The 18,380-nt window shown below is 40.7% G+C and overlaps 1 protein-coding gene across 1 annotated transcript in view; it reads left to right on the top strand.

Moving 5' to 3' along the window:
* Positions 1–18,380, top strand: part of Rnf13 (ring finger protein 13) — a 78,016-nt gene that overhangs the window by 27,488 nt on the left and 32,148 nt on the right. The window contains exons 3-4 of the mRNA XM_005077902.4: positions 2,941–3,021; positions 16,389–16,514. Coding sequence (XP_005077959.1) covers positions 2,941–3,021; positions 16,389–16,514 — 207 coding nt within the window. The remainder of the gene's footprint in view (positions 1–2,940; positions 3,022–16,388; positions 16,515–18,380) is intronic.

Below are 18,380 nucleotides of genomic sequence, written 5' to 3'. Positions count from 1 at the left end.
TGCTATCATAACTCTGGCTGTCATGAAACACACTGTGTTGACTAGGCTGGCCTAGAGATCCACCTGTCTTTGTCTCCTGAGTGCTGGGTTTACAGAAGTGTGCCACCACACCTGGTTCCCTCCCTCCCTCCCTCCCTCCCTCCCTCCCTCCCTCCCTCCCTCCCTCCCTCCCTCCCTCCCTCCCTCCCTCCCTCCCTCCCTCCTTTCATAGAAAACATCATGCTGTTGTGAATATAGCAACGTTAAACATGAATGTGCCACTTTGCATTATTTTGCTAATTACAGTTGGGTGACATCATTTTAGTTGATCCTAATTTGCCTTTGATTCCATTGTGTTTATTTGCCCGAGAGAATTGGTTACTTGATGGTCAGCAAGGTGAGATAGAGAATCACATATTAAGAAGTGGCATGAATGGATAGATTATACATAATGGTAGTCAGCTGAGTTAAATTCTTGTTCATGTGGTGAGATAACCCTGAGCAAATTACCTAACATCTCAGTCCATAGTTAATTGACAATAAAGTTAGAAGTATGGATGTACCTTGTAGGTCAGTAGTCTAAGAGTCAGGGCTCTGTTGCCAGACTGCCTTGGTTAGACTCCTGGCCCCTCTAATGGTGTACGTAGTTTTTAGTATTCTGTGTGTATCATGCAAAATGAAGAAGATAGTAATGGTTTACATTATAGAGTTGTAAATTAATGAATACCTGTATTCCAAGCCCTGATGGACGTTACAATTACTGTTTAAGCTAAAGGTTTTATTTCCAAAACTTTAGCCATAAAAGCGATCAAAGAACACTTGTTTGTAGAATGCTCCATTTGTTAGTCTTCCAAGCATACATTTGAAAGTGCTGCTTTCAGACACTTGTGTTTTCCCTTGTTCTTTAACACTGATCTAAACCAGTGTCTTCATTTTACATCGGTGTTTTGGGAGGTGTTAAGTGACCTTCTCAGATTCAATATCGAGGTGACCATGGTCGAATAGCTAAAATAGTGATGCTTTAGGAGATTAGATGTGATTTACTTTGTAAATCACCTGGAAGTGTGAGTTACTGTTGCAACAGGAGGAGCAGTCACTATGTATGTTTGGTGGCCCCCAGGTACGATTCTGGGCTGGGTACCCAAGTCAGAATGAGTGATTATGTTGTATGGTGAGAAACAAAGGGGAAAGCTGGGTGTATGAAGACATTCGGGTGCTGCATCACCTCGGTCCTGTCCTGTCTGCTGTCTGAGCCTGATTTCACCTTTGCTGCCTGAATCAGCTTTCGTTGTTAACAGTGACATGAGCTGAGGGTGAAGCCAAGAGTCTTAGCAGCCGGCAGGTGTCCGACTGAATGGTACTGATTGTATAGGAGAGGGATGTCTGTGCCTTGGCATGGCTCAGAGGATGATGGTGCTAAGCTGCAGTACTACTTGTCTTGTACCTCTGGCAGATGATGCAAGAACAGGCTTGCCCAGTAGCTGACTTGTTCTGGGTAGCATACCTGTCCTCCTGGATGACCTCTATGCTTCGTGACTCCTAAGGCTTACTTAATGTTTACATCTTTTTAAAGAAAGGACTTATTTATTTTTATTTTATATGTATTTGTGAGTGCCAGGATGTATGTATGTGTACTACATAGTGCCCATGAAGGCAGAAGAGGGTGTCAGATCTTGAACTGGAGTTATAGGTGATTTTAAGCTACTATATGGTTGTTGCTAGGAATGGAACCTGGCTCCCCTGGAAGTGCTCTTAGCCTCTGAGCCACCTCTTCAGCCCCTGCAGCTTTTTCTGTGTTGTGATTAGTGTCTTATAGCTCCCCTCCTTTGTAAATGTGTTTTCCATTTATGACTTACAGGTTATGAACAATGGTCTTCACTCTACTATAGCATAGATTCATCTGTTTGCCATCTATGCTTCCTTCTATTGTCCTTGTTTCTCTGTTTTCTGTATAACAGATTAATCATTATTAGATGACAAAGCAGACATCTCACAGTTGGGTCAGTAGAAGACTCTTAATACTATAGCACAAGACCCCATGTCTGTATGGAAAGTGGAAATTGTTTGAATAACTTGGGCTAGTGAGATGGGTAAAGTGCTTACCTCACAAGTCTGAGCCCTGAAATCCAGTCCCTGAAACCCACATCAAAGGGGACACGAAGAACCATCTCCACAAAGTTATCTTCTGACTTATGTATGTGCACCATGGCATGTGCTTACCATTCCCAACAATAATAAATCAAATCAAAATACTTAGATAGTTTTAGCTTTCCCTATTATGTGCTACACTGAATTTGGTCCTTAAGTCACTGGTTCTCAACCTGTGGGTTGTGACCCATTGTGGGAAGAGAACAATCCTATCATAGGGGTTGCCTAAGAACATCAGAGAACACAGATATTTACATTACAGCTCCTAACAGTAGCAAAATTATAGTTATGAAGTTATGTTTGGGGTTCAGCACAACACGAGGAACTGTTTTAAAGGGTCACAGCATTAGGAAGGTGGAGAGCTACTGCTTTATATAAAAATTGACGGTTCATAAGAGTATGTATGAGTTGATGTTGCTTTTTCTGGGGGCATCTCTCATAGCTATCACCAGAAATCCTGTAAATCTCTTCTATTAAATCAGACCCTTGAAATATAGAGAAAATAAAATGGAACTCTTCTGCTCTAAATTATTTATCTAGAAAATTCCTTGCTAGGGAATAATATGTACCCAGAAAACAGTAGATGTGTAATGTTACATAATTATTGTTGCTGTGAAATAAAATATGAAGTTAGAATCAAATTTAAATGGTTTATGTAAATTATATTCTTGCTATTTTAATTGATACTCTCTCTATTTTGTGATAATTGAAGTACTAAATCAGAATTACAGAAATGTTAATGTATATGATTTAATATAAACTCTTAAAATGTAATATATAAATTGATTTTAACTTTATTCTTTTTATATTTAGTATAATTTTGAAAATGCAACTCGTACATTTGAGGACCTTCCAGCAAGATTTGGCTATAGACTACCAGCTGAAGGCTTAAAGGTGAGAAGATACTAATGTAAAGGGACATGTGATTTAATAAGGTGCTTTTAGTGATCATTTACTCAGTGAAAACATTTCTTAGTATTTGTTATTATAAAACCTGAGGTAGTCATTTGAAAAGATGAAGTTATAAAAGCTGTTGTGTGCTATGCATGCGTTTTTACATATGTGTGTATGCATGTTTATGTAAATACTTATGTACACAATAAAGCTATATTGATGCTTGATCCCTTCCTCCATCATTGTTTCTCTGTATCAAGTTTTCTTGCTGATAGCCAAAGACCTCCATTATTATTTTGAATGATTTCTTGGTTTTGCAATATGAATGCTATGGATTTTGAACATTTTAACTTTTTGATGTGTATGTTTATATTTTCTAGCCTATTACTAACATTGTTTCAGTGATTTCTTTTTCCTTCCTTCCTTCCTTCCTTCCTTCCTTCCTTCCTTCCTTCCTTCCTTCCTTCCTTCCTTCCTTCCTTCCTTCCTTCCTTCCTTCCTTCTTTCTTTCTTTCTTTCTTTCTTTCTTTCTTTCTTTTTGAGACAGTCTCACTATAGCCTTGGCTGGCCTAGAGCTAGAGCTTGCTATATAGACTAGACGAGTCTCGAACTCACAAAGATCCTCCTGCCTCTGCCTCCTGATTGTTGGGAATAAAGGCATGTATTACTAGTCCTGGCTTAATCAATGTTTTCATCCTGCTGAATTTATTACTATAGAGTATGTCTTGAAACATAAAACTGCTTTCTTTGTGGCTTACATGTTTTAAATTTCGGTTAGATTTCAGGCTGCCCTATAGAAAGTTAAGGGCAGTTTAAAATTCTATAAATAATGTCTGAGACCATCTTTTTTTTTAATACTATCTTCAGTGTTAGATATAAAATATTCACTAGTTTGCCAGAAGTATCTCATAAGACTAAACATCTTAGTTTTTCTGCTTGTATAACATATATGCACACATGCTTGTATGGACTTGTTGAAAGACTTAGTTGACTATAAATGCTTTATGTGTATTTAAAAACTAATACATTCGTATTTTGCCACAGTTCCTTACATATGCTTTAGAATATTTTTCTTGAGTTTAAGTAATTGGATTTCAGTATTTTATTTATGTGGTTAAAAATGAATATGTTTTCCTTTGGCATAATAGTTAGAAAATCCTTCCTTATTCCAAGACTGTGAGATTTTTGTTGTATAAGTTAGAACACATATACATAGTGTTTCCAGTTCTCAATCAGCATGGTGAGCAACTCTGCATTTGACAAATCCACTTTTAGTTTTCTTTAAGAGTTTAAGTTATTTAAAAAGAAAAAAACAGTCAGTGTCACGTGATTATTATCATTGGAGTGAATATTTACACAGACAGGGAAATAGAAGAAAAGGAAAAGCTTTCCTTTGTTTTTTCTTTACCTTTACCTACCAGTGAGATACTTTCTATCCAGAGTTAAGTATTACCAGTGACTTACAGGTAATACTTTGGGACCTTTTCTGAATATGTAGCACTTTTTAGTTCTTTAAAAAACTTGTTACATTTATTTGTTTTGTGTGTGTGCATGTGTGCATTCGTGTGTGTGTGTGCATGTGTGCATACGTGTGTGTGTGTGTGTGTGTGTGTGTGCGTGTGTGTGTGAGCGCGCCCATGGAGGCCTGCGTTAGTGGTCTCCTCTTCTCATGGGTCCAGGGACTGGACGCAGGCTTTCAGAGTTGGCAGCAAGCACCATCCACAGAGCCATCTCACCTGCCCCTTTCTCCTTCTTTCTCTTCATAAATTTATGACGTTATAAATTTCAAAACTGTGTTGTTTGCATGCATGAAATGTTTCTTCAGTGATTTTACTTGGAAGGGATTATGAAAAGGTGATGACACTGCTTTACGGATAAAACTCAGAACCAATGTGCAGGCTTCAAAGAGGATTGGTGTTCTAGCTCCTTTTATGTGTGACAAACACCAAGACCGAAAGCAACCAGGGCAGAGAGGTGTGTTTCAGCTCAGTGGCAGCGGTCACCACTGAGGGCAGCCTGGGCAGCAGTCGCCGCAGGACACTGAAGTAGAACTGTTGGAGGTACAGTCAGTCGCTGGCTCATGGTTACAGCCCAGGACCACTTGTCATAGGGGTGGCGCTGCCTACGGTGGACTGCACTCATGCACATCAGCCTACAGCTAGGACAATTTCCCACATACATGTCCACAGGCCGTCTGAGCTGGGCAGCCCCTCCGTGGAGACTCTCCTCGGGTGACTGTCGGCTATGTCAAGCTGACAGTTAAAGCTAGCTAGGAAATGCAGCTATTAGAACCTCAAGCTACATCAGAATGCCCATGCAGTTTTAGCTCAGAATATTCTGCTGCTGCTGTGACTTAAGCTACTCAAAGGGATATCTTTATCTATATCTATCTCTATATCTACATATCTATCTATCTATACATATATATGAATATATATATATGTATATCATTTGTCAGAGTCTGCTCATGTGGTCATTTCTAAATACAATACTGGTTATATAGTTGTTAACCACATGTTTGCCGGGCAGGAATGCTGGAGAATATTGCGTAGTATTTTTATTGTTACTTTTAGTGTGTTTTGAGAAGATGATGATTATCCTGTAGGGAGATGGATTTTAGAATATCTGTGGACCATGAATGACAGAAACCTCCTTTACTAATTACTTTAAATTTGATTTCCCCACTTTTCCTATGTCTTATAGACCTTTCCACAGCAGCACCTATAAATATAGTTCGTCTTGTGAGTGCTGCATAATCTGTATTATAAGTGATTGTAGCTGTTTCCTATTACAAGATATTCTAGTTTCTTTTCCTCTTTTTTCTGTTATTACAGTGACATGTCTATACAAATGCCTAAATTTATAAATACAATCAGTTGGATCTATTCAGTGTCACACACACACACACACACACACACACACACACACACACACACACACACACACACACAAATTCAGGGCTGATTACTTGATATTGGATAATCAATTAGAAGGCTCATCTCTGTAGATGGCTCTTTCTTCTGCTCTGTCAGTTACTGTAGTTCTTTGCCCATGCACGGGGCCTGTTATACTATGCTAACATGTCTAATGGTGTTATACTTCCTCAGTCTTGCTTAGGTAGCCGTATCATTGTTGAGGCAAAGCTCCTCTGCCCATTCTAGCAGACACAATCTCACAGAGGATCTCTTGGCCCTCGGGCCCCTCGGCTGAGGTGTTCTCTGAGCCTAAGGCAGGAGTTGTGTTATAGCTCTTATTTTAGTTCTGATTCCAAGTTTAGTTATGTCTATAAGACCTTGAAATAGGATGAGTATATACATTTTAAAATCTCACAGGTAATATCAGTTTGTTCCCACCACCCGTATATGATAATACACTTCTCTCCATACCCTTGACAGCATGCATTATGGTCAGGCTTCATTCCTCTGATAGCTGAGGAATTCGAACTGCCAGCCTGTCTTTCACTCCAGGATAAGGGGCGAGAAGGATTCACCCCAGAACTTCCTTGTCTCACAGGCTTGTTCTAAAGAGTTTTTTAATTACTTATTTTATTTTATTTACTTATCTTATTTTTATGTGTTTGGGTGTTTTGCCTACTTACTTGTCTTCTATGACACATGTGTATTTGGTGCCCACACAGACCAAAAGACGTTGTCATGCTCCCTGGAATTAGAGGTGTAGATAGTTAGTTGTGAGCTGCTGTGTGGGTTATGGGACTCAGATTCTGGTCCTCTAGAAGAACAGTAAGTGCTCTGAACTGCTGAGCCATCCCTCCACCTTCAGTTCCCTTAATTCTTAACACCCATATTATTATTATTTTTATAAATTTTTATTTAAATTAGAAACAGTCTTATTTTACATATCAAGCCCAGTTCCATGCCCCCCACCAATCCCCTCACCCCACCCCCACATCCACTCCCTAAGGAGTGTGATGCCTCCCATGGGGGATCATCAAAGTCGGTCATGTTAGTTGGGACAGGGCCTAGGCCCTCCTCCGTGTATCTAGGCTGAGAGAGTAGCCCTCCATGGGGAATGGGCTCCCAATGACAGTCCATTGTGAAGTCAGGGCAGGGACTAAAGGCAGAACCCTGGAGGCAGGAACTAGAACATGGGTCATGGAGGACATTGCTTATGGCTTGCTCTTCATGGCTTGCTCAGTTTGCTTATACAATGCAGGACCACCTGCCTAAGGGAGACATTACCCACATCAATCATTGATTAAGAAACTTGCCCCACAGACTTGCTCACGGAACTCTGATATAGGCAGTTCTTTGGTTGAGGTTCTGTCTTCTAGGTTTGTGTGGAGCTGAGAAAAACCAACCAACACAGCTGGATGCTGGAGATCTGAACTCAGGTCCCTGTGCTCTCACAGCAAGCATGTTCCCCACTGAGCCATCTCTCCAATCCTTATACGTCTTCATTTATAATTTAGGTACACACTTAAAACAGTTGTCAGCTTCTGCAAATATTTTCCCCACAGTTCTCTTTGAGCAACCTTACCCACATGAGTGGATACACAGGTTATATTCACTATTAATAAAACACTATATTTGATAAATTTAAAACTTGTAAGGGAACATTACTTTGTAGGTATTCATTTTTATTTTATGTGTATGAATGTTTTGCCTGTATGTGTGTATGTGCACCATGTCTGTGCAGTGCCTGTGGAGGTTAGAAGAGGGTACCAAATCCCATAAAATTTGAGTAACAGGTGGTTGTATACTGCTCTGTAGGTCCTGGGAACCAAACCCAGGTCCTCTGCAAGAGTCATAAATGCTCTTAACTGCTGAGGCATCTATTCAACCCTGGGACAGGAGCTTTTTTCTAATATCTTTCTGCTGTAGACGGCCCTTTGCATCATGTCCATGAGTTTTGCATATGGAGTCAAATAACCACGTGTACTTGGAATGAGAATGCTCCCATAGGCTCATATTTGCGTGCTTAGTTCACAGTTGGCGAGCTCTTTGGAAAGATGAGGAGGTGTGTTGTTGGAAGAGGTATATCATGCCAGGCCTAGTGTCTCCCCTTTCTCTGCCAGTGACCCAGGATGTAGCTCTAAGTACTGCTCCAGCACCTACCTGCATGCAGCCATGTGTCTGTTCATGTGTGTTTGTCCCCTCCACCCCCACACTTTGACTACTGTAAGCAAGTCACCAATTAGATGCCTTCTTTTATTAGAGCTGCCTTGGTCATGGTCATGGTGTGTCTTCACAGCAGTAGAACAGTGACTAAGATCCATGGATCAAGGACTTTTGCAGAAATTGTATCTGGGCCAGTGAGAAGGATCAGTGTTAGATAAAGGCACTTGGATGCCAATCCTAATAATTAAAGTTTGATACTTGTGGCAGAAGGAGAGACTCTATTCCTACAAATTGTGCTTTGATCGCTACAGGTATGCCACCATATATAATATATATTATATGTGGTCATATAATATATACATATTATAAATAAATACAAATGTTATAACAACTGAGAAAGCACTGTGAATTGTTAAAATTTACATCTGTATTGACCATATATAGATAGCATTTTCTTTTTGTAGTTACCTAAAAAATATAGTAACACTAACTGCTATTTCTATAGCATTTGTATCATGTTAGGTATCACGAATAAACCTAGACTTGCCTACCAACCATGACATTTAAGAGACTTGGGCATTTATAGATTTGCTGTCTACTTGGGATTCTGGAAACAATACTGCATGGATTCCGAGGAAGGTCTCCTGGTGCAGGATATAAGTGTTTCAAGGGTAAAATCTTTACAAACAGCACTTAGACTGCCTGGCAGTGCTTGCCTTATGGTAGATGTTCAATAAATCCTTGGTCAGTAAGTGCAATAAAATTGTAATTAATGCTTCTAATTTAAATAAGTTAAAGAATAGAATAGTAAATGATCACTTTGTGTGTGTGTGTGTGTGTGTGTGTGTGTGTGTGTGTGTGTAAAGTTGAGAATAATGTTCCCAAGATCCTGAGTATATTGAACATAAGGAAGCAGACTGATGCTAAGCCTGACTTTGTGTCTACCTTGATGCCTTGCTTAGTTTATTTCTGTTTTGAGTATTGACTGGTCATGTAGGCTAAAAGTGTAGGGCTGCCCACAGGCATTTGACATCAGAGGGAATCACAACTCTTCATGAGCTGAAATAATACATTTACAAAACTGAATGAAATAATATATTTACAAAACATGCATTTCTTGTGATTTCTGTCATACCAATGATAATGAGAGAATTTACTTTGTAAGGGTATCTGAAAGTTATCCTTGCATTAAAACAAAAAATCTTTTAAAAATGATTATTTTAATTTTTGATGATTTTGTGCATGTACGCAGTGTATTTTGAACATTAACCACCATTACCTTTTACTATCCCCCTACTCCTGGAGACACCCTTACTTTTCCCAGATAGTCCCTCTGGTACGTTTATATCTCTGTGTGGGTCATGTTATTCATGGAGCTAAAGGTGTGTGTGTTCATGACTGCATCAGCCACGTCGTATCTAGAAGACACTGTTTCCTAGCCCTCCTCCATCCTCCAGCTCTTACAGTCTCTGCTCTGTCTTCTGTGATGCCCTGTGGGTCCTGGTGGGGGTACAGAGACCCTGTGTAGGGCTGAGCGCTCAGCTGTCAGTCACTGTCAGTGCTTTGACCACTTGTGAATCCATTAGCTGTCCACCAGCACAAAAAGAACTCTGTACAAGGTGGAGAGCAGCGCCAGTTTAACAGGAAACACACGAATATGTAAAGGGAATTTGGGTACTTGTCCCGTTAGCTTGACATCAGTACTCATAGGCTCTGACCTCCCTAGCTATAGTCTTTTGCTTAGTTTTATAGTAGCAGGTATATATTCCGTCCCATGGAGTAGGCCTCAGATCCAACCAGAAAGCAGTCATTCACTTTCAAAACAGCCATGCCACTGTTCCTGGAAAGTCAGTATTTCTGTATGCAGCATCCATGGTGGGTACAGCCATTTATGCCTTTTCTTGTCCTCTGACCAGCATAGCGGACTCGCCACCGTACATGCTAGTCAGCTGGGAGGAAGTTTCCGTCTCAATTCCAGTTTGACTTGTCTATTTGGGTATCCATGGTATGTGATGTCTTCAGTGATAGGGCCTTATCATCTGGTTCTGGTTGCTTTTCTATTGCTGTGAAGAGACACTATGACCAAGGCAACTCATTAATCTGGTTATGCCATAGAATTCATTCAGCAATTTACTCTTAAGCATTTAAAGTACATTCTGAATGTTACTCATGGCCTCTTTGGATTCATGAAGCATATTTCTAATTGTTTCTTTGAATTCTCTGTCTGGAATTTTGTTCAAGTGTGTCTCATTGACTGTAGGGCTAGTGCTTTTAGGGATAGTTTTGGGACTTTTGTCTTGATTTTTTGCCTCTTCTTGGTTTTTGCATTATGACTTGTGCGTCTGGAGTTTGTTCTTTGGTTGAGATTTTTTGGTAGGAATCTCTGCCCACTTGGCTTTAGTCAGTGTTCCTATGCTTGATATTACTAGGGCTTAGTCACTTTATTTGTAGTTAATCATTCATTTGTTGGTTGGCTATATGATGCTTGGAGCTCCTCTGTGGTGGTAATTGGTACTGATTTATGGGTGGCTAGGTGGTGCACAGCTCTGGCTTTATGAGAGGTTGGGGGATTGTTGTGGTCAGTATGACCTCAGCAGTGCATGTGGTACTGGGGTGCTGAGGTGGGCCTGACAGGCAGCCATTGGTTTTGCATGGCAAGCAGCAAGAGGTGGGCTGCCAAACTCCGTGGGTGCTCTGATCTCTGAACTCTGTTGTGGGCAGACTCTGCACTGTTCTCAGCACGTTGTAGGGTCCTGTGGTCTGCTTGAGTCTGCTCTAATGGCAGAAGTGGGCAGGCGCTTTTCTAGCATCTGTGGTTGCATGTGAGGTGCCAGCACCTTCTGGGGCACCGGCCTCTGCCCTCAGAAGCTGACAGGTTTTCTGTCTGGCTTCTTGATGGGACACGGGTGCTCTGAGGCTCTCTAATCTCGGGGGGGGGTCTGGGGGTTATTGGGGGTTAGACTGCTGAGACTCCAGCCTTAGCACTCAGGAGCAGCAGGCTCTTTCCATGGCTCATTGTAGGGTGAGAACTCTTTTTTAAAAAACAATTGTTTTGCTCTCTGTTAATTGGAATGAAAGTGTTGAAGCAAAGCAAGAGTTGTATCGACAGGGTTTGTAGTTGCTGCGCTTTCTTGTTGCCAATCCCTTTTTTCATACATGTAATTCATTTTTTTTGGCAACTTGTAGTTAATTTTTAAAATTATTTTTACGTATGTGGGTGTTTTGCCTTCATATTTGTGTAGTGCCCAGGAGGCTACAAGATGCTGTCAGATGCCCTGGAACTAGAGCTGTGGACCACTGTGACTGTGCTAATAGAGTATCGCTCCTCCCCCCATGATCCCAGCTTGGGTGACTCTGTGAGCTGTGTTCTCCTGTTGTCCTTGACCCCTCTGGCTCCTTCACTCCTTCCTCCTCTTCTTAGGCAGGGTTGCCTGAGCTCAGTAGAAGCCACTCAGTATTCACCAACCAGTGGAACAGCTTGTGATAGATTTCACATTTGAGTACTAACTAGAAATAAAAGTCACACACACACACACACACACGTTTAACAGTAGGGTAAATTTCAAAAGTTCTGTACAGAAAGTAGTCTACAAAAGCATTTACTTTATTGTATATTTCTGTTTGTGTCAAATGTAAAATTAGGCAAAACCAAATATAACTGTAGGAAGTCCTAATGGAAGTCCTGACTAGTAGGGAGGGTTGAGGACACTTCTGAAGTTAATTTATTTCCCGATGCAGATGTGTTCATATAGGACAGTTCATCAGGCTAAAGGCATTTATGCATTTCATTTTATGAATACCGTAGTCCTAAAAGCTTTTCTAGCTTGTGAATGCATTGTAACTATATTGTTGTGCACTGAGTTATATGTTTGATGATTTGTGGATGTCATTTAGTGTGCACTATTATTTTCTACATCCTCATTTACTTACCAGAAGACTAAAATGACAAAGAAGAGAAAAGGGGGTTTGTATTTCCTAGGCCTTAGTAGTTCCTCGGGCTTCCTACATGGCAAGTAGCCCTCTGAAGTACTCCTGTCAGAAGCCAGGAGAGAAGAGCAAGCTTTCTTTCCGTGAGGAGACACTGGACCTGGAGACTGGTACTAAGCGTGGAACCTGGCTGATGGTGCCCCTTCTTGGCCACTTTTCTTTTAGGGGCCAGAGAGTTCTGCCAAGTTGGCAAAGATCACCCTGCTTCTGTTAGGCTTTGTGGATGAAACAGAGTCAGTTTGCACTTAATTTTAAGTGGCTCATATTTGAGGCTAGTAATGTAAGAAGCTATTTTCGCAAGTTATTCTCTTCATTATAACCCATAGGGAAGATGACACTTAATAATTTAAGACATGCCAAGCAACTTAAAGCAAAAAAATTATTTACAAGACCTTTAGTGTATGTGTTTTTGAGCTTTATACATTTCTTGTATTAGAAATATTACATGGTGTCTACTGTACTCATGTGTAAAGGATTCTTCCATGCTTTGCACCGGTCCTTTCAACCTCCCGAGTAGTTGGGACCCTGGCTCCTGCTGCAGCCCCTAGTTCTATAGGTCTTCACTTGAGTCCTGTGCCTTCTTAGTGTGCGCTGAGTTTACTTGCTGTCGTAAGTGAGTGGAAAGGGGATTACTGCCTCATGGTTTGCATTAAAGTGTATGCAGTGTATGCATTAAAGTTTAAATCCAGAAGAACCAGGGTTTAAACATATGTGAAGAAAATAGCCATTCTGAAAATGACCACAATTCTGTTTCTCTGACATTCAAAACCAAGTATTGTGTGTAGTCAAGAGAGCTATTGTGTGGGTGAATGAAGGACTGATACTTTCCGATCCTGGAGCATGTGCAAGCACTGTCTTATCACAAACCAAGCAATACAGCTTAAGGCAGAAGAGATCCCTAAACCCTAAGAACTGGTTCATGGGACAAATTCCAACACCATGCCATAGCTTCGTTTGTTTATATCTTTAAAAAAACTTTTTTTTTACTTCAATTACTAACAAGCTTGCTTCACATGTCAATCTGAGCTCCCTCTCCCTCCCCTCCTACCCTTCTCCCCCGCCAGCTCCTCCAACCCCCCACCCAATTCCCACTCCCATCCCTAGGAAGGGGGAGGCCCTCCATGGAGATCTCTAGAATCTGTCATTTCATTCAGGGCAGGACCTACGCCCTCCCCCAAGAGTCCAGGCTGACAGAGCATCCCTCATTGTGGGATGGGCACCCAAAGTCCATTTGAATGCTGGTCTACTACTACTCAAGACCCCATAGATTGCCTAGGCCTCCTCATTGACACTCACATTCAGGGGGGTCTTGATCAGTCCCATGCCGGATTCCCAGCCATCAGTTTGGGGTTCAAGAACTCCCCCTTGTTCAGGTCAGCTGTTTCTGTGGGTTAAACCAGCCCAGTCTTAACCCTTTTGCTCATCAGTTCTCCCTCTCTGTCACTGGATTCCAGGAATTCAGCTCAGTGTTTAGCTGTGGGTGTCTGCCTCTGCTTCCGTCTGTCATTGGATGAAGGTTCTGTTTCCCAGACTCTCTGGCAGTGGGATTGTAGGCTGGCACTCCCCTGATCCATGTCTAAAATCCATATATGAGAGAGTACATACCATGTTTGTCCTTTTGTGACTGGGTTACCTCACTCAGGATGGTTTCTTCTAGTGCCATCCATTTGCCTGCAAATTTCAAGATTCCATTGTTTTTTTTCTTGCTGAATTCATTGTGTAAATGTACCACATTTTCTCTATCCGCTCTTCAGTTGAGGGGCATGTAGGTTGCTTCCAGGTTCTGGCTATTACAAATAGTGCTGCTATGAACATAATGGAACAGATGTCCTTGTACGAATATACATCTTTTAGGTATATGCCTAAGAGTGGAGTTGCTGGGTCTTGTGGTAGACTGATTTCCATTTTCCTGAGGAATCTCCATACTGATTTCTAAAGTGGCTGTACAAGTTGGCACTCCCACCAGCAGTGGAGGAGTATTCCCCTTTCTCCACATCCTCTCCAGCATACACTGCCATTGGTGTTTTTGATTTTAGCCATTCTGACAGGAGTAAGATGGTATCTTTCTTTTAAAATATAAGTTTGATAATTTTAGATTTATTGATTCACTATGTCAAGATTGTTTGGTTTTTGTATTTCAGTTTGTTAATACAGCTTTTCAGATTAATGCATTGATGTTAGACCATTGTGCATTTTGGGGAAAGCAATTTTCTGTTTTCTTCTTAAATTTTTAAATAGTTATCTTGCTATCCCCTTTGCTGCAATATTAATTATATCAAAAAGATTATTTAAGCTCACATAAATTGATGGATCTCATTTTTATTTTCATACATATATGGTATTATTTTCTGTCTTGTTGGTTCCCATCTCTGCCATTCTCTTCCTGTCTGTTCTCTCCCTGTCCCAAGTAGTCCTTCCTTCTGCATTCACGTCATACATATTTCACTGTCCTCTCTTCCCCTCCTCCAAGCTGTTAGACTTCTTCCCTCCATCATGGTCGTGTGTGTGTGTGTGTGTGTGTGTGTGTGTGTGTGTGTGTCTGTCTGTCTGTCTGCCTGCCTGCCTGCCTGTCTGCCTGCCTGCCTGCTTCCCGATTCCATATATGAGGGAAAAATATCGATTATTTCTGATTCTGGCTTATTTTGTTTAATATAGTTTCACCCTGAATATATCAGGATTTTCCTTTTCTTTACAGCTGAAGAAATTCCATTGTTTTATCTTCACTTTTAAACAAATGCATAACTTTTCTCTCATGTTTATATCATATGATCTAAAAATATTTACTTCATTCATGAGCTTGATTTTTTTAACTATAAAAACAATATAAAAGCCAGATGGTGCTGCACACCTTTAATCCCAGCACTCTGGAGGCAGAGGCCAGCCAGGTCTACAGAGCAAGTTCCAGGACAACCAGGGCTACACAGAGAAACCCTGCCTTCAAAAACAAAATAAAAACAACAAAAAAGAAATTAACATATTTGTACATATGCTTATATATATATATATATACTCAGGAGAGCACTGATACAGAAAACAGTTTATTTATAATTTATATGTAATATGTGTCATTTTCTTGTTTGCTAATGTAAAAAGTAAAAGCTAACTTTAAAATTTTCTTGGTTTAGAAATGTCCTTGTTGGGAAATAGTACCAACATGTTAGGAGTGGCTATCTTTGGTCTAATTCTCTTATGTGTTAATATTCTGAAAAGCTGAACCTATTAAAAATGAATGGTTATGAACCCAGATTATACCTTAAAAGTTCTGGGATTGTGAACTACTATAGCTTCTAGAAAGTATACGCACAATAGTGTAAGGCACAGGAGACTACGGAAGCCGTGTTGGGTGACACACAGTAGTGTAAGACACAGGAGACTACGGAAGCCATGTTGGGTGACACACACACAGTAGTGTAAGACACAGGAGACTACAGAAGCCGTGTTGGGTGACACACACACAGTAGTGTAAGACACAGGAGACTACGGAAGCCGTGTTGGGTGACACACACACAGTAGTGTAAGACACAGGAGACTACGGAAGCCGTGTTGGGTGACACACACACAGTAGTGTAAGACACAGGAGACTACGGAAGCCGTGTTAGGTGACACACAGTAGTGTAAGACACAGGAGACTACGGAAGCCGTGTTGGGTGACACACAGTAGTGTAAGACACAGGAGACTACAGAAGCCGTGTTGGGTGACACACACACAGTAGTGTAAGACACAGGAGACTACGGAAGCCGTGTGTGGGTGACACACAGTAGTGTAAGACACAGGAGACTACGGAAGCCGTGTGTGGGTGACACACAGTAGTGTAAGACACAGGAGACTACGGAAGCCATGTTGGGTGACACACAGTAGTGTAAGACACAGGAGACTACGGCAGCCGTGTGTGGATGACACACAGTAGTGTAAGACACAGGAGACTACGGAAGCCGTGTTGGGTGACACACAGTAGTGTAAGACACAGGAGACTACGGAAGCCGTGTTGGGTGACACACACACAGTAGTGTAAGACACAGGAGACTACGGAAGCCGTGTGTGGATGATACACAGTAGTGTAAGACACAGGAGACTACGGAAGCCATGTTGGGTGACACACAGTAGTGTAAGACACAGGAGACTACGGAAGCCGTGTTGGGTGACACACACACAGTAGTGTAAGACACAGGAGACTACGGAAGCCGTGTTGGGTGACACACACATGATAGTGTAAGACACAGGAGACTACGGAAGCCGTGTGTTGGTGAGCTAGTTGACCTATTGAGTGAAACAGAAATGATTTACTGCTGATTCTTTTTCAGGGATTTTTGATTAACTCAAAACCAGAGAATGCTTGCGAGCCCATAGTGCCTCCACCGCTGAAAGACAATTCATCCAGCACCTTCATCGTGTTGATTCGAAGACTTGATTGTAATTTTGACATAAAGGTAATATTTTCTTTTGATAAGATTAATTTATTTTAGTTATCTAATCTAAATTATTCCCCTTTTAGGAAAGATTAAAGTCAGTGTATGGAATTATTTAGATTAAAATAAGAATGAAGCCAGTCCAAGGAAATTATAAAAACATTGAAAAGAGGATTAGGGAGAAATTTTATTTAAGTGTCACTTGCTACAAAGTGAACGTTAGGTATTTAGTGGCTAGTGGAAAAGGGAAAAAGGAAGATACTCCCCATTTTAGGAGGCTTAGTTTTAGCCTTAACTTTTACAGTGTGGACAAAAGCTTACCCTTCACTTTTAGCAACGCTGACATGAGATCTCTCTTGTACACCTAGCCGATTCCTGTATTCGGCTTTGTCTCCCTACAGGTGGGGAAGGTGACGTTTCAGATAGTAAAGCAGAGCTCACCACAGAACTTCTCTCCCTTTTGTATTTATTATTTAGTAATAGTGATAATAATAGTAATAACAAAATCTAGAGACACTCAAAACTCTCACAGAATAGACACTGGATATTATTTTAATACATCTTACCTAGTTTGATTGTACTTGGTCTGTTCAATAAGAAAAGCCATTCTGAACTTTGACTCTTACCTTTCATTACATGGAAGAAATGATACCTCTATAATAAACTCATTAAAAGAATAAGACAATAATTGTAAAGAATTTGCCCAGCATAAGCCTCATTGCTATTGTATATTAGTTCCAAGTTTAGACTCTCAGTTCTCTTTCATGAGAAAACCAGTTAGTGTGAGTCAAATGTGGATTGCCTCTCCTGAGTTATTTATGTAGTTTTACCTTAAACCAGTTCAGTATTTGACCCAGAAGTAAACGTAATACAGATGGTCCCAACCAAAATAAGATGTAATAACACATTAATTTTTGCTAGGAGGAAATTAAAACTGAGCCATTGGTATTGGCTCATTTATTAATTTCTGACTCAGTACAGTCTTGGATGAGAAGAAGCTAGGGTGTTACATTGTTCTAACCTTCCTTGTTAGATGGAGACTGGAGACTGGTGGTCTGGAAATGTGTAAGGATGGGATAAGCAGGCAGGCAGGCTTTAGCTTACTGTCTATTAGCTATGCCCAGCGCACCTTTGCCATGAGTCGGGGTGTGTCTAACAGACGCCCCTGCTTTCCCCCACCTTTAATTTTGTCTGCAGCCACACTGTCTTTTTGAAGCCTCTCCATTTTTGGGTATGTTGACAGCACCTTTATGTTTTACACAATTTTCTCAGTGCAAGATTTTTGTCCAAGATGATTGTTATCATCCATTTACATGGATTACTAATCAAGGCTTATTAAGGCAAGCCGTGTGGTAGTCAGCTCTCTGCTTTTGTGCATAACGCATGCTTAGAGAACGTCTGTGTGGGATGCAAGAGAGATGTCTGGGTGGTCAGAGTGCACATGGCTCTTGTAGAGGACCTGGGTTTGATTCCGGCACCCACAATGGGAAGCTCATACCTGCTTATAACTCTAGCTTCTGGAGATCCCATGCCTCTGGCCTCTGAGGGAACCTTTCTTGTGTACATATACCCCAAACATACATATGTTTAAAAAGTTAAACTAAATCTAAAAGAATATATGTGTGGAAAACTTGTAGAAATGTTTAAATTAAACCATTTTCATTTTAGGAAGAAAGATGTTAACGTTTTTCCACATTAAATTTGACCATATAGGCACAGTCTCAATGGATAAAATTTTAGTTGGTTGTGCATGTTTTTTTAGCTATTATTTTTTCTTCAAAGATATGCTTTATGACTCAGGTGATTTTATCTTCTCCATAGTTGTATTAAGTACAGGGGCGTCAGTTTAGGGGAAGAAGTGATTCCAACTAAGACATGGAAATCAGT

This window comes from Mesocricetus auratus, unplaced genomic scaffold (assembly GCF_017639785.1).
Source record: "Mesocricetus auratus isolate SY011 unplaced genomic scaffold, BCM_Maur_2.0 Super-Scaffold_100011, whole genome shotgun sequence".
Classification (NCBI taxonomy): Eukaryota; Metazoa; Chordata; class Mammalia; order Rodentia; family Cricetidae; genus Mesocricetus; species Mesocricetus auratus.
This window is presented reverse-complemented; position numbering and strand designations above follow the sequence as displayed.